At 46.5% G+C, this 15403-nt stretch overlaps 1 protein-coding gene across 2 annotated transcripts in view; it reads left to right on the forward strand.

Annotated features, from left to right (window-relative positions):
* The window catches only part of abat (4-aminobutyrate aminotransferase), a 48613-nt gene extending 39577 nt beyond the window's left edge, over window positions 1–9036 (forward strand). For both annotated transcript variants that reach the window (XM_079252693.1, XM_079252694.1), the window contains exons 13-16: window positions 1330–1497; window positions 2096–2242; window positions 7465–7576; window positions 7642–9036. In XM_079252693.1, coding sequence (XP_079108819.1) covers window positions 1330–1497; window positions 2096–2242; window positions 7465–7576; window positions 7642–7763 — 549 coding nt within the window. In that variant the 3' untranslated portion in view covers window positions 7764–9036. The remainder of the gene's footprint in view (window positions 1–1329; window positions 1498–2095; window positions 2243–7464; window positions 7577–7641) is intronic.
* The last annotated feature ends 6367 nt before the right edge of the window (window positions 9037–15403 follow it).

Genomic DNA, 15403 nt, shown 5'->3' on the forward strand with positions numbered 1-15403 from the left:
TGGAATTCCCAGTTCCATGGACAACTGGGTTCCTTTTAAATGGGCAGTTCCTGTTCTTCTTCCTTTTCCTCTTCTTCTCTGGTTTTTCCTTTCTCTGGTTGTGTCAGCTGTTGTAACTCAACACCGCCCCCTGTAGTTTTTTAGTGGTGGTGCTCCGTGTCGCCTGATGGATAAGCTTTTTTTTTTTTTTTTTGTCTTGTCCAGCATTTAAGCAGCAGGCTGATGTTCTGGATGTTCTGCTGAGCAAATTTATTTTGCCAAGGGGAACTTTTATAGATGTAATGATCCCCTTGTATTTCTTGATTCTTATTTTATTTTTCTATTTGCTTTGGATAATAGTTTGTATTACAGAGTTTATGCTGCTGGACCGGAAAGGACAGGAAAGGGGCAGAAAGAGAACAGAAAAGAAAACATAAAAAACAAAAGAAAGAGATCAATGCATACACGTATATGCACAAACATACCCACCTACACTCGCACATACAGTATATGTATACATATACATATATACATATATATATATATATATATATATATATATATATATATATATATATAGATATATATATATACATACATATGTACACACACATACATATGTACACACACATACACACCCACACCAGCTAACTCTAGATTCATGGTCCCTGTGGAGAACAGAACCATTGACTATCATGAGGACCAGAAACTAGCAAGTTATATCAAAAAGACAGAAAGAGAGGTACCTGCTGTTAATGAATAAACTTGCTGGATGACTCAGTGACTGTGACACATGCAGAACATTCATGCAGAACATTCAGAGTGGAACGTGTTCAGAGAAGAGAGATCATGCCAATGTGACCCCGCCCGCCTAGGGCTAGAGGCAGGCCAGGAGAACCCAGAGACCCGGGTAACCGACAGTCACCCCCAGGCACAGACCCCAACCCCCCCACTCCAGAGCCAGCCATGCATCTGCCCAGGAGGTGGCGAAGGAGGTCCCCAACCAGAGTCCCCCGCAGTCAGGGGGAACAGGCCCCAGCAGGCCCAGGCCGGCAAGGGCCGATCCCGCCGGGCACCGGCCCCCCAGGGCAGACAGAGCGCGGGCCCCAGGGCCCCAAGAGCCCGAGAGCAGCCTGATGGATAAGCTACTGGTTCGCTGAACTGGTGGAAAACGGGCCAAATTACGTATGTCAACAAATCACCCAGCAGAGATGGACTGTATCTACTATAAATATGTCTATACCAGATCTGCTGTCTTCACCGGGACTTAGACAACCGGTCTACTGGACTAAAAACCTGACCAGCTGCTGGTCCTCATGCCCGTATTCTGACATGTTGTTTTCTCTGCAGCACGGATGTGCTTTTCACGTGGACGAGATCCAGACCGGTGGTGGAGGAACTGGAAAGTTCTGGGCCCATGAGCACTGGGGGATGGACGACCCGGCAGACGTCGTCTCCTTCAGTAAAAAGCTGCTGACCGGCGGGTACTACCACAAAGACGAGCTGCAGGCGGACAAGGTGTGTCCTCCTACCGCTCCCTGGTCCTGGTCCTAGTCCTAGTCCTAGTCCTGGTCCTGGTCCTAGTCCTAGTCCTGGTCCTGGTCCAACTTCAGGTCCTAGTCCTGGTCCTAGTCCTAGTCCTGGTCCTGGTCCAACTTCAGGTCCTGGTCCTGGTCCTGATCCTGGTCCTAGTCCTAGTCCTGGTCCTGGTCCTGGTCCAATTTCAGGTCCTGGTCCTGGTCCTGGTCCTAGTCCTAGTCCTAGTCCTGGTCCTGGTCCAACTTCAGGTCCTAGTCCTGGTCCTGGTCCTAGTCCTAGTCCTGGTCCTGGTCCAACTTCAGGTCCTGGTCCTGGTCCAACTTCAGGTCCTAGTCCTGGTCCTGGTCCAACTTCAGGTCCTAGTCCTAGTCCTGGTCCTGGTCCAACTTCAGGTCCTAGTCCTGGTGCTGGTCCCGGTCCAGGTACTGGTTCTGGTCCTGGTTCTGGCTCTGAACCTGGTCAAGGTCCCTGGTCTGAGTTTGGGTCTTGGTCTTGAAGTAGGTCCAGGTCTTGATCTTGGTCCAGGTCCAGTGGGATTAGTCTGGATTTCATCAGTGGATCTGCTTGTGTCTTCCAGCCTTACCGTATTTTTAACACCTGGATGGGCGACCCGTCGAAGAACCTGTTCCTGGGAGAGGTTCTCAATGTGATCCGCAGGGAGAACCTTCTGGAGGAGGTGAACCGGTCGGGGAAGGTCCTGCTGAACGGTCTCTATGAGCTGCAGGTCAGAGCGTGTCCATGAGACCTGAATCAGTCCCTGTATTCGAAGTCAAAACAGGAGAACCTGAAAACAGCAGAACACGGGAACAGCAGAACATGAGATCATGAGAACAGGAGAACATGGGAACATGGGAACATGAGAACAGGAGAACATGAGAACAGTAGAACATGAGAACAGGGGAATGAAAACAAGAGAACATGAAAACAAGAGAACATGAGAACAGTAGAACATGAGAACAGTAGAACATGAGAACAGGGGAACATGAGAACAGGAGAACAGGGGATCATGGGAACAGGAGAACAGTAGAACAGGAGAACAGGGGAACATGAGAACAGGAGAACAGTAGAACATGGGAACAGGAGAACATGAGAACAGGGGAACATGAGAACAGTAGAACATGAGAACAGGGGAACATGAGAACATAAGAACAGGAAAACATGAGAACATGAGAACAGGGGAACATGAGAACAGGGGAACATGAGAACAGGAGAACAGGAGAACATGGGAACAGGAGAACAGTAGAACATGGGAACAGTAGAACATGGGAACAGGAGAACATGACAACAGGAGAACATGAGAACAGTAGAACAGGGGAACATGAGAACATGAGAACAGGAAAACATGAAAACAGGAGAACATGAGAACAAGGGAACATGAGAACAGGGGAACATGAGAACAGGAGAACAGTAGAACAGGAGAACATGGGAACATGAGAACAGGAGAACAGTAGAACATGAGAACAGGGGAACATGACAACAGGAGAACATGAGAACAGGGGAACATGACAACAGGAGAACATGAGAACAGGGGAACAGCAGAACATGAGAACATAAGAACAGGAAAACATGAAAACAGGAGAACATGAGAACAGGGGAACATGAGAACAGTAGAACAGGAGAACATGCAGGTCATCGTATCCAGATTTTCCAGCCTTCCTGTTCTGTGGTTCTCCTGGAGTCATTTATCTGGAACCTGAGAACATTGACCTGATTAATTGTAATTTTACACGTTCTGTGGTTCCGTGTTAGAAGGCCAAACAGCATTCACATGCCAGCTGGTAATGTAACTGGTTCTACTGGGGACCAGTTTACGCTGATGACATCATTCATCTTCTACCAGTTATAACGTTTCATGGAAATGAAGGTGGAACGTGAGGAAAGCATAAATCAGCGTGAGGTTCCCCGCTCATCCCGCCACTCATTGTTCCTGGAGTCTGACCAGACGTACCGGCCGACGATCCCAACAGACGGCTGTATCTCTGTTCAGGTTCTGCTCACCTCCTGGTACTGATCCGTCGGCTGCAGACGTCATCGTGGCGCCAAGTTCTGTCCCAGTTCAAAGGCTCTTCTCAGTCCTCCCAGTCCTCCCAGACCTCCCAGTCCTCCCAGTCCTCCCAGACCTCCCAGTCATCACAGGATTCTTCCACTAAATATTAGTTTATGACTGATGGAACATTTATTATTTTATCATGTTTGTTTGCTTTTTAAAAATCTTTCTATTGAACCAGAATTAGAAAATGTCATGATTTTCAAACACTTTTATTTATTGTCATTTTAAATCAGTTTCATCTTATTTCCCAGGCAGCAGTTTTCTCCTTCTTTAATGGGAGGGTATGAATACATATGAGGACGACTGTACATGTGTCTAGCAAGGATTATTTTCCACTGAAGTTAACGTCAGCTTGACAGGATGAGCTGTCAGCCAGAGGAGAGCTCGTCTAAACCGCCTCATGTTGCTCATTTACACACAAAGGAAAAGAAATCTCATTTAAACTACTGCCACCATTTTCTGTCATTTTAAACATATTTTTGTCTTTTTGTGGAAGAATAGGATCAGTAACTAGATAAACCTGTCATATGTAGTTGCTAGGCAACGGAGGACTGGAGCACTATGGGTAATTCTCGTCCACTAGATAGACTGTCTCATTTTACTGGCAGGAAGCTCAGCTGGTAGTCTATGTAGTCTGTAGACCACCTGGTAGTCTATGTAGTCTGTAGACCACCTGGTAGTCTATGTAGTCTGTAGACCACCTGGTAGTCTATGTAGTCTGTAGAACACCTGGTAGTCTATGTAGTCTGTAGAACACCTGGTAGTCTATGTAGTCTGTAGACCACCTGGTAGTCTATGTAGTCTGTAGAACACCTGGTAGTCTATGTAGTCTGTAGAACACCTGGTAGTCTATGTAGTCTGTAGAACACCTGGTAGTCTATGTAGTCTGTAGACCACCTGGTAGTCTATGTAGTCTGTAGACCACCTGGTAGTCTATGTAGTCTGTAGACCACCTGGTAGTCTATGTAGTCTGTAGAACACCTGGTAGTCTATGTAGTCTGTAGACCACCTGGTAGTCTATGTAGTCTGTAGACCACCTGGTAGTCTATGTAGTCTGTAGACCACCTGGTAGTCTATGTAGTCTGTAGACCACCTGGTAGTCTATGTAGTCTGTAGACCACCTGGTAGTCTATGTAGTCTGTAGAACACCTGGTAGTCTATGTAGTCTGTAGAACACCTGGTAGTCTATGTAGTCTGTAGACCACCTGGTAGTCTATGTAGTCTGTAGAACACCTGGTAGTCTATGTAGTCTGTAGAACACCTGGTAGTCTATGTAGTCTGTAGAACACCTGGTAGTCTATGTAGTCTGTAGAACACCTGGTAGTCTATGTAGTCTGTAGACCACCTGGTAGTCTATGTAGTCTGTAGACCACCTGGTAGTCTATGTAGTCTGTAGAACACCTGGTAGTCTATGTAGTCTGTAGACCACCTGGTAGTCTATGTAGTCTGTAGACCACCTGGTAGTCTATGTAGTCTGTAGAACACCTGGTAGTCTATGTAGTCTGTAGACCACCTGGTAGTCTATGTAGTCTGTAGACCACCTGGTAGTCTATGTAGTCTGTAGACCACCTGGTAGTCTATGTAGTCTGTAGACCACCTGGTAGTCTATGTAGTCTGTAGACCACCTGGTAGTCTATGTAGTCTGTAGAACACCTGGTAGTCTATGTAGTCTGTAGAACACCTGGTAGTCTATGTAGTCTGTAGAACACCTGGTAGTCTATGTAGTCTGTAGAACACCTGGTAGTCTATGTAGTCTGTAGACCACCTGGTAGTCTATGTAGTCTGCAGACCACCTGGTAGTCCATGTAGTCTGTAGAACACCTGGTAGTCTATGTAGTCTGTAGAACACCTGGTAGTCTATGTAGTCTGTAGAACACCTGGTAGTCTATGTAGTCTGTAGACCACCTGGTAGTCTATGTAGTCTGTAGACCACCTGGTAGTCTATGTAGTCTGCAGACCACCTGGTAGTCTATGTAGTCTGCAGACCACCTGGTAGTCTATGTAGTCTGTAGAACACCTGGTAGTCTATGTAGTCTGTAGACCACCTGGTAGTCTATGTAGTCTGTAGACCACCTGGTAGTCTATGTAGTCTGTAGACCACCTGGTAGTCTATGTAGTCTGTAGACCACCTGGTAGTCTATGTAGTCTGTAGACCACCTGGTAGTCTATGTAGTCTGTAGAACACCTGGTAGTCTATGTAATCTGCACACCACCTGGTAGTCTATGTAGTCTGTAGACCACCTGGTAGTCTATGTAGTCTGTAGAACACCTGGTAGTCTGTGTAGTCTGTAGACCACCTGGTAGTCTATGTAGTCTGTAGACCACCTGGTAGTCTATGTAGTCTGTAGAACACCTGGTAGTCTATGTAGTCTGTAGACCACCTGGTAGTCTATGTAGTCTGTAGACCACCTGGTAGTCTATGTAGTCTGTAGAACACCTGGTAGTCTATGTAGTCTGTAGACCACCTGGTAGTCTATGTAGTCTGTAGACCACCTGCTAGTCTATGTAGTCTGTAGACCACCTGCTAGTCTATGTAGTCTGTAGACCACCTGGTAGTCTATGCAGTCTGTAGACCTGGTAGTCTATGTAGTCTGTAGAACACCTGGTAGTCTATGTAGTCTGTAGACCACCTGGTAGTCTATGTAGTCTGTAGACCACCTGGTAGTCTATGTAGTCTGTAGACCACCTGGTAGTCTATGTAGTCTGTAGAACACCTGGTAGTCTATGTAGTCTGTAGACCACCTGGTAGTCTATGTAGTCTGTAGACCACCTGGTAGTCTATGTAGTCTGTAGAACACCTGGTAGTCTATGTAGTCTGTAGAACACCTGGTAGTCTATGTAGTCTGTAGACCACCTGGTAGTCTATGTAGTCTGTAGACCACCTGGTAGTCTATGTAGTCTGTAGACCACCTGGTAGTCTATGTAGTCTGTAGACCACCTGGTAGTCTATGTAGTCTGTAGACCACCTGGTAGTCTATGTAGTCTGTAGACCACCTGGTAGTCTATGTAGTCTGTAGACCACCTGGTAGTCTATGTAGTCTGTAGAACACCTGGTAGTCTATGTAGTCTGTAGACCACCTGCTAGTCTATGTAGTCTGTAGACCACCTGGTAGTCTATGTAGTCTGTAGACCACCTGGTAGTCTATGTAGTCTGTAGAACACCTGGTAGTCTATGCAGTCTGTAGACCTGGTAGTCTATGTAGTCTGTAGAACACCTGGTAGTCTATGTAGTCTGTAGAACACCTGGTAGTCTATGTAGTCTGTAGACCTGGTAGTCTATGTAGTCTGTAGAACACCTGGTAGTCTATGTAGTCTGTAGACCACCTGGTAGTCTATGCAGTCTGTAGACCTGGTAGTCTATGTAGTCTGTAGAACACCTGGTAGTCTATGTAGTCTGTAGAACACCTGGTAGTCTATGTAGTCTGTAGACCTGGTAGTCTATGTAGTCTGTAGAACACCTGGTAGTCTATGTAGTCTGTAGACCACCTGGTAGTCTATGTAGTCTGTAGACCACCTGGTAGTCTATGTAGTCTGTAGAACACCTGGTAGTCTATGTAGTCTGTAGACCACCTGGTAGTCTATGTAGTCTGTAGACCACCTGGTAGTCTATGTAGTCTGTAGACCACCTGGTAGTCTATGTAGTCTGTAGACCACCTGGTAGTCTATGTAGTCTGTAGACCACCTGGTAGTCTATGTAGTCTGTAGAACACCTGGTAGTCTATGTAGTCTGTAGACCACCTGGTAGTCTATGTAGTCTGTAGACTTGGAGGTGTGCAGACCCCGGATGGAGAAACACCCGCTGGTCTTTCTGAAGTCCTCCTGGGTCCTCCTGGTGATACTCCCTGAGGGGTCGAAGGTCATACAGAGATTTTTGCATACATGCGTGTTTCCTGCAGGCCCAGTATCCCGGCTTGCTGAGCCGAGCTCGAGGACAGGGAACCTTTTGTGCCATCGACGTGTGTGACGCTGCAACCCGCGACCGCCTCGTGCAGCAGGCCCGTGACAAAGGTGGGTTTCTAACCACCGAACCGGCTGCGATCAGAGCAACCTGGTAACCGTGTTCATCTCAACAGGCGTGCTCCTGGGAGGATGTGGCGACCGGTCCATCCGGTTCCGACCAGCGCTGGTCTTCAAGGACTACCACGTGCACATCTTCCTCAACATCTTCAGCGACGTGCTGGCTCAGAACAAATAAGTCCTGGACCCAGCGGATGTTCCGCCCAGAGGGGGGGTTCCCGTCTGGTCTGCACAACGTAGGACGTCCCACAGTTTTACCGTTTAAAGCTCCAGTCCGTCTCCTGTTAACCAATCACAGCCAGCGGCTTTCCTTTATTTAGCTGAATGTTTCTGTAATCCCAGACCTGGACCGGCACTGTGGTCCAGGTTCTGGACCAGGAGCGTCTCCACCATGTAGCACTTTCCGCTTCGCTTCTTATTTTCATGTGTTCTCATATTAAATCAGAGTAAATCATGTCCATGTCGGCTGTCTGGTCCTGGTCCAGAAACACGCCGTCCACACGTCTCCAGCTGGGAAACTGGCAGTCGGAGCACACAAGGCCGGTTCTGGTTTGGTAGACCAGTGTCCTGGTGGATCCAGAAGCTGCTGGTCTGCATGTAATGTAACGTCCATGTGGTGAGATGGTCGTGTTCTGCCTGAAACCGGACGCGATGAGCGGTTCTGTAGCGCCTGCATGACGTTTCTCCTGCAGCAGCTGGAGGTTCCTGAAGCCCAACTCATTCCTCTGCTTCCAGAACAAACCTTCCAGCTCATCTGCTCCAAGTTCAGGCCAACTGCAGAGAGCTGCTGGACCCTGTCCTCCATCCCTGCCTGCCTGTAGCTGCATGTTCCCACAGTTCCCAGTGTTCCCAGCGGTCCTCCAGCTGTGCATGCATGTTTGCATCCCAGGTGAATCTAAACATGTTGTCCTGCATGGCTGCTGAGTCAGCGGTTAGAAACAATGACCAGGCAGATTTTGGGCTTGTTCCTAACCTGCTTTTACGCTCGCGGTGATGATGACGAAGTGTTTCTTCCTCACCACAGAAGGTTCCAGAGCAGACATGTGTCCAACAGGGTCTGGCAGGTTTCATGCACATTCTTTGTCGATTAGCTCCAACTGGTTCCGGCCGGCAGCTGTCTGGGAATGTTTGACTCTGGGGGAAGAGTACAGAATGTCCACATATTTGTGATTAAAGTCTCTGTTTCTAAATGTTAACATCTAATCAGAAATGTGTCTTTTTTTACCTGCAGAGATTTTAAACGTGACGTAATAAACGTATTTAACAGGGTGACTTTGTGCCGTATGAGGATGACGATGCTGTCACTGTGACGATGTAAAACCTTCTGAAAGGATATTAACGACTTGCACTTGTGATCTGAGATCAATGATTATTGGTGTAATTTATTAGCTGACTTATCTTTAAACACTGTTCATGTTCTGTGAAGAATAAATCCAGTTTGTGTAACAGTAGGTATTTCCTGTGAATGCTTCTTCTGCTCTTGGAAATAGTCGTTTTATATCAATAAAGAAGTCAACAAATGTTGTCTAATAAACTCTTGTGTGTAAATGGAACATGGAACACTTCCTAGTCATAGCAACTCCCACTGAACTGTTTTACACAGAATAAATCCAGTCCAAGTCGCTGCTACAATCCGCCCAGATAAATAACGACTAAATGTTTGGGATTTACTTACTGAAGATGGAAACAGCGGATGTCTCCTGGATGTTTCAGGAGAATCACATGATTCCTTCATTTCAAACTCCATGTAAGCCACACCTACCAGCGGGTGTGGGTGGGTGTGTGGGGGGGGTGTCACATAAATGACGGGGAAACGGTTATGAAAGGAAAAACTTGTAGATCTGGTTGGTTTTCTCTGATCAACACAGAATTCTGATCATAATTCATCCCGGTGTGAAATGGTAAAGCCTGACTCAGAGTGGGCCGCTCCGCAGTCCTGCAGGTGGTGGGAGTTTCCCGGCTGCAACGGTCCTGAACTAGTTCAGTCAGGTGTGTTGCAGCAGGGAAACAGTTGCAGGACTGGAGGACTAGAGCTGCCCAGTCCTGGCCTGACTTGTACATGTAAGTATATTTGTTTAAAGGTGCAGTGTGTAGAAGTACTGCCATCTAGTGGTGAAGACGGGGATGTCATGAAGGTATGGTGGCTGGCAGTGGCCAAACTTGTCTCAGAAGCAAAGCTGTTATCTGGGTGGATGTAGCAGTCTCAGGTACAGCACGACAGGTATCCGCCTCCCAAGCAGCGCTCTGGCTCCCTTCAGAGTCTCTGAACGGACAAAGAAGCGGTAAACCTGGACTGGTAAGCCGATGCATGAAGGTAGACCCACGGCGAGGAGGAGAACTTTTCTCATGAGAATGATGGGATTTTGATCATGTTAGTTTAATGTTACTGAAGTGTGAGGTGAGTCCACATGAGCTTGTTTTTCCAAATCCATCCACACAACCGCGTTGTTAACACATTCATCAGCATATCAAACCCGAAAGCAGCAGTAGCGTCTCTAATCCTGTCCAATCAGAATAAACTTCCCCCTCACAACGTCTCCAAACACCAAACATGCCTCAAACATGATCTGGTCAGGTGGTGGAAGTAATTACCCCGCCAGGGAGGTCATGTTTTTACCAGCGGTTGTTCAACACAACTAGTTATCCACAGATTCTCATTACATTTTGAGGAGTTGTTGGAAATGTGAAAAAGAAGAACTGATTTTATTTAAGTGATGATCTGGATCCAGGAACTTTTTAGAGGGTTGTGCTTTTCTAGCCGTCCTTCATGTCGTCTTTGCTGTTGGTAGTTTATGTGGAGTGGAGTCGGAGCTTGTAAAGATAAACACAAAGCGCCTGGACAACAGATAAAACCATCACAGTTTCGAGGACGTCCATGCTGGTGTAGATGTAGAAGACTTCATGTGTTCAGTCAGCAGTGTGCCTACAGTTTTATTTTGAAAAGGCCAGACCAGAAGCCAATGGAGAAGCCGATGCAACAGGACCTGTGGTGTACTGCGTCAGCGCTGCCGTTAAGTCGAGCAGGACCACATCATGTCCAGCATCAGTAGCCAGAAGAATATCATTAACAACCCTCAATAAGGCTGATTCCATGCTGTGCAGGGGTCTAAAGCCAGACTGGAAGACCTCAGCCATGTTGTGGTGGTCCAGGAATGAACTCTACTGCAAGTAAACTACTTTCTCCAGGATTTTTGAAAGAAAGGGCAGCTGAGAGATGGGCCTGAAGTCAGTCAGTACGGTGCAGGCCAGGTTGTTGGAGAAGCGGTTGTACAACTGCATGCTTAAAGGATGAGGGGATGACACCAGTTGGTAGACTGGTGTTAATAATGGCATGGACCACCTGACCAAAAGTGGGAAAAATCTTCTTGAAAAGATGGGGATGAACAGCATCAAGCGGGGAACCGGATGGCTGGACAACCTCCACTCCATACATCGTATCACGCTGCCTGTACGAGCTGACGTCTCATCGCACCACCATCTTGGATTGGTCTCCATGCACCTCCAATGCGCTGTCAATGTCAATGATGAATTTAGGTCCAAAGCCAAATAACTGCAAAGTTTGTAGCATGAAGGAGTGTTCAGTCGAACCAACAGCCTTGTAAGAGTCGAGGACGATGAGTAAAGCTCCAGATTCAGTTTAATCTATCAGGTCTAAGCCAGGATTGGAGGTTTTCTGCTTTCAGCTGTCGTCCACCGGTCCTCCTTCTGTTCCTGTTCCTCACCTAAGAGGAAAAGGAGTCTGCTGCCAGCGCTTCAGTGCCTGAGTTCACGTCGTGGTAACTCCAAGCCCTCTGTGTACTTCTATTCAACCTTCTCCTATTTCTTCCTTTACGGATTGATACTCCTGGATCAGCACCCACTAACCCTGACCGACACAACCATCCCTTCGTCCTTCCTGAAACGATTGGTTTCCCTCAACCCATAACTGGAGTTCTCCCTCCCTGCCTACAGCTCCACCTGTCTGCCCTCAGCCATCCTAAAACACCTAGACAATCTCCTGTCCCTTGCTCTTGTCTCCAGATCAACCTGATGTCGGCACGTTTACGTCACTCTGCCATGAAGCCGCTTTGAGTTTCACTCAAGTTCTTTTAACCGCCTGGCAAAGTCCATGTGGAGCAGGTCATAGGTCTCAGTTTGTACTATGACTTGATCCTTTTTGCATTATTAAGCCTTGTTTCATGGTTATTGACATTTCTTCATTTTAAGACACTCCTTATAAATGAGCAGCAGATTCTCTTTTATAAGGTCCCAAAAGTGAAGCTAAAACTCAGCTGGAAGGTCGTATCTTCCAGGGAACCTTTCAGCTTCTGTGAACGGCATCTTTAACCTGAATATGAGATGTTGCCGTCACAGAGTAGCTGGAAGTCTTCAGAAATCACTGTATGTGTTGTAGAACAGTTTGCTTGTTTCAGTTCAGATGTGTGTCATCTGGGATGGAAGGAATTCAGGAAGGACTGTGGCATCAGAAGCAGCGATGCCATCCACAGTATGTTTAGAGATTGTATGTTATGAGTGAAAATGAATGAAATGAAAAATACTTTATTAATCCCCAAAGGGAAATATTATAGTATATAATAATAACTAGAGGAGGTGTTGTTCCGGAGGCTGATGGCTGCTGGCAGGAATGATCTTCTGTATCTTTCAGTCTTACATGGGACCTGAAGAAGCCTCTCACTGAACACACTTTGTTGTTTCATCACTGTGTTGTGGAGAGGGTGTGAAGAATCCTCCATCATCTTCATCAGCTTGTGCAGCATTCTTCTTTGGACAATCAGCTCCAGCGGCTCCAGAGTTACTCCAAGCACAGAAGCAGCTTTCTGGATCAGTTTGTTGATTCTCTTCAAGTCTCTGGTTCTGATGCTACTACCCCAGCAGATGCTGCAAAGCTGACTGCACTCTCCACAACAGACTTATAGAAGATATGCAACATCTTGGTGCAGACGTTAAACCATCTCAGCTTCCTTAAGAAGTACAGTCTGCTCTGACCTTTCTTGTAGATGTAGTCAGTGTTGCATTTCCAGTCCAGTTTGTTGTCCAGCTGAACTCCAAGATACTTGTATTCCTCCACCACCTCCACCTCCTCTCCCAGGATGGAAACAGTGCTTTGTTTATTCTTCTTCCTCCTGAAGTCAACAATCATCTCTTTTGTTTTGCTGCTATTTAATATGAGATGATTGTCACCGCACCATTTAACAAACTGACTGACCAGTTCTCTGTACTCTGCTTCTTGTCCATCCCTGATACACCCCACAACTGCAGAGTCATCAGAGTATTTCTGCAGATGACAGGACTCAGAGTTGTACTGGAAGTCTGAGGTGTACAGAGTGAAGAGGAATGGCCAGAGTACAGTTCCTTGTGGTGCACCAGTGCTGCTGACCTCCATCTCAGACACACAACCTTTCAGTCTCACAAACTGGGGTCTGTTTGTGAGGTAGTCATAGATCCAGGTGGTTGTGGAGGTATCCACCTGGAATTTATGGAGCTTCTCACATAACAAAGCAGGCTGAATGGTATTAAAAGCACTGAGAAATGAAAGAACATGACCCTCAGAGTGCTGCCTGAATGGTCCAGATGAGAGTGTGCTCTCTGGAGCAGGTATATGATGGCATCTTCAACCCCAAGTCCATTACGATATGCAAACTGGAATGGGTCCTGAAAGGTGTTTACTTGCTTGTTGAGGTGAGCCAGTAAGAGTCTCTCCAGGACTTTCATGATGTGAGATGTCAGGGCAGCTGGTCTGTAGTCACTTGGTTCAGCTGGTTGTGTTTTTTTAGGCACTGGAACAAGGCAGGAGGTTTTCCACAGCACTGGGACTCTATTTAGTCTCAGACTGGTGTTGAAAAGGTGCTGGAGAATCGGACATAGTTGTTCTGAGCAGGTCTTGAGAACTCTGGGACTGACACCATCTGGACCTGCAGCCTTGTTCTGGTTCAGTTTCTCAAGTTGCTTCTTAACCTGATTGCAGGAGACAAACAAGGTGGAGGTCTCAGGATGTCCTGATGTGGAGGGAGATGAAGCTGTGTTCTGGTCCATGACTGAGCTGCAGGGTGACAGATTGGAGGCGTGACAGGAAAGCAGTGGGCTTATGGAGGGTGTGTGGTCTGTTGGGCTGGAGGTAGGGGGTGAACTGAACCTGCTGAAGAATATGTTCAGCTCATTAGCTCTGTCCAGACCTCCATCAGGCTGGTCCCCCTTTAACTTGAAGCCGGTGATCTTCTTCATTCCAGACCACACATCCCTCAGGTTATTCTGCTGGAGCTGACTTTCTAACTTCTTCCTGTAGTCCTCCTTGCACTTCTTAGTTTGTGTTTTAAGTTGTTTTTGTGTTGCCCTCAATAACTCCCTGTCTCCATCCCTGAAGGCTTTCTTTTTGATGTTCAGCAGCTTTTTCAGGTCACTGGTGATCCAGGGTTTGTTATTGGGGAAGCACCTCACTGTTCTTGTTGGGACGATGCTGTCCACACAGAAGTTTATGTAATCTGTCACACACTCAGTCATGGCGTTGATGTCGTCTCCATGAGGTTCACAGAGGACGTTCCAGTCTGTAGCCTCAAAGCCTCCTCTAAGAGCATCTTCAGCTTCAGCAGACCAGATTTTGATAGTCTTTGTGATGACTGGTTGCTGCTGAACGATGGGCTTGTAGGTGGAGGTGAGAAGAACCAGATTATGGTCAGATCTTCCTAAAGGAGGCAGGGCAGAACAACTGTATCCATTATTCATATTTGCATAAAATAAGTCCAACATCTTATTTTCTCTGGTGGAGCAGCTGACAAACTGCTGGAATGTTGGTAGAGTTGCAGAGAGGGAGACGTTGTTGAAGTCTCCAGAGATCGCCATGAATGAGTTTGGATGCTGTGTTTGTAGCCGAGCAACGACGGAGCTGATGACGTCACAGGCTGTGTCTGGTGCGGTACCAGGTATTATATAAACCGCTACCAGAATAACACAGGTAAACTCTCTGGGTAAATAATATGGACGGAAGCTCACAGCTAACAGTTCCATGTCCCTTGTGCAAATCTTCTCCTTGACAGTAACATGTCCAGGATGACACCAACGCTGGTTAACCAGCACTGCAATTCCACCACCCTTTAGCTTTCCGCTGTGTTGTCTACTGCGGTCTGCACGGACCGTTTTAAAGCCCGGTACAGACACATTACAGTCAGGGATGTGTTCATGCAGCCATGTCTCGGTGAAGCACATAATACTGCACTCTCTGTATTCTTTCTGAGACCTTGTTAGCATCTCCAGCTCGTCTGTTTTGTTAGCTAGCAATCTCACATTACCCATGAGGACGGTCGGGAGAAATGGTTTAAATCTCCATCGCTTTCTCCTCTGTCTCACTCCAGCTCTGCATCCTCTTCTCTTTCTTTTCAACTCCATCAGGATTTGATGTGTTGTTTCGCTGATAATCCTGATTTGGGAGAGTTTAATCAGTTGATCCCGACTGTAAACAAGTCTTTCGTTGCTATGGAGACTCATCATAACAAGTCTTGAGAGAGACAAAAATATGCAGAAAAATCTTCCTTGCAGCACACCCTCCGAACCGGCATGAAATCCTCTGAAAAAAAAACCTAATTTGAGCTAATGTCTATGTGAGAAGAGTTTGTACTTTAAAAAAATCAAGATAGCAAGTCAGAGCTACTACAGTTTGCTGCCATCAGACGGCGCAATCTAGAATGGAGGAATCTATGTATCTATGTATCATTAATCAGTAATTAGTTCATTGAAAAAATAGATAAAATGGTGATAAACAAAAGAAAATAAGTAAAAAAAAAAAAAAAAAAAAAGAATACAAGCGACCAGAGCTAAAAATTAATA

The sequence above is a fragment of the Telmatherina bonti genome (genome assembly GCF_933228915.1).
Source record: "Telmatherina bonti genome assembly, chromosome: 14".
NCBI lineage: Eukaryota > Metazoa > Chordata > Actinopteri > Atheriniformes > Telmatherinidae > Telmatherina > Telmatherina bonti.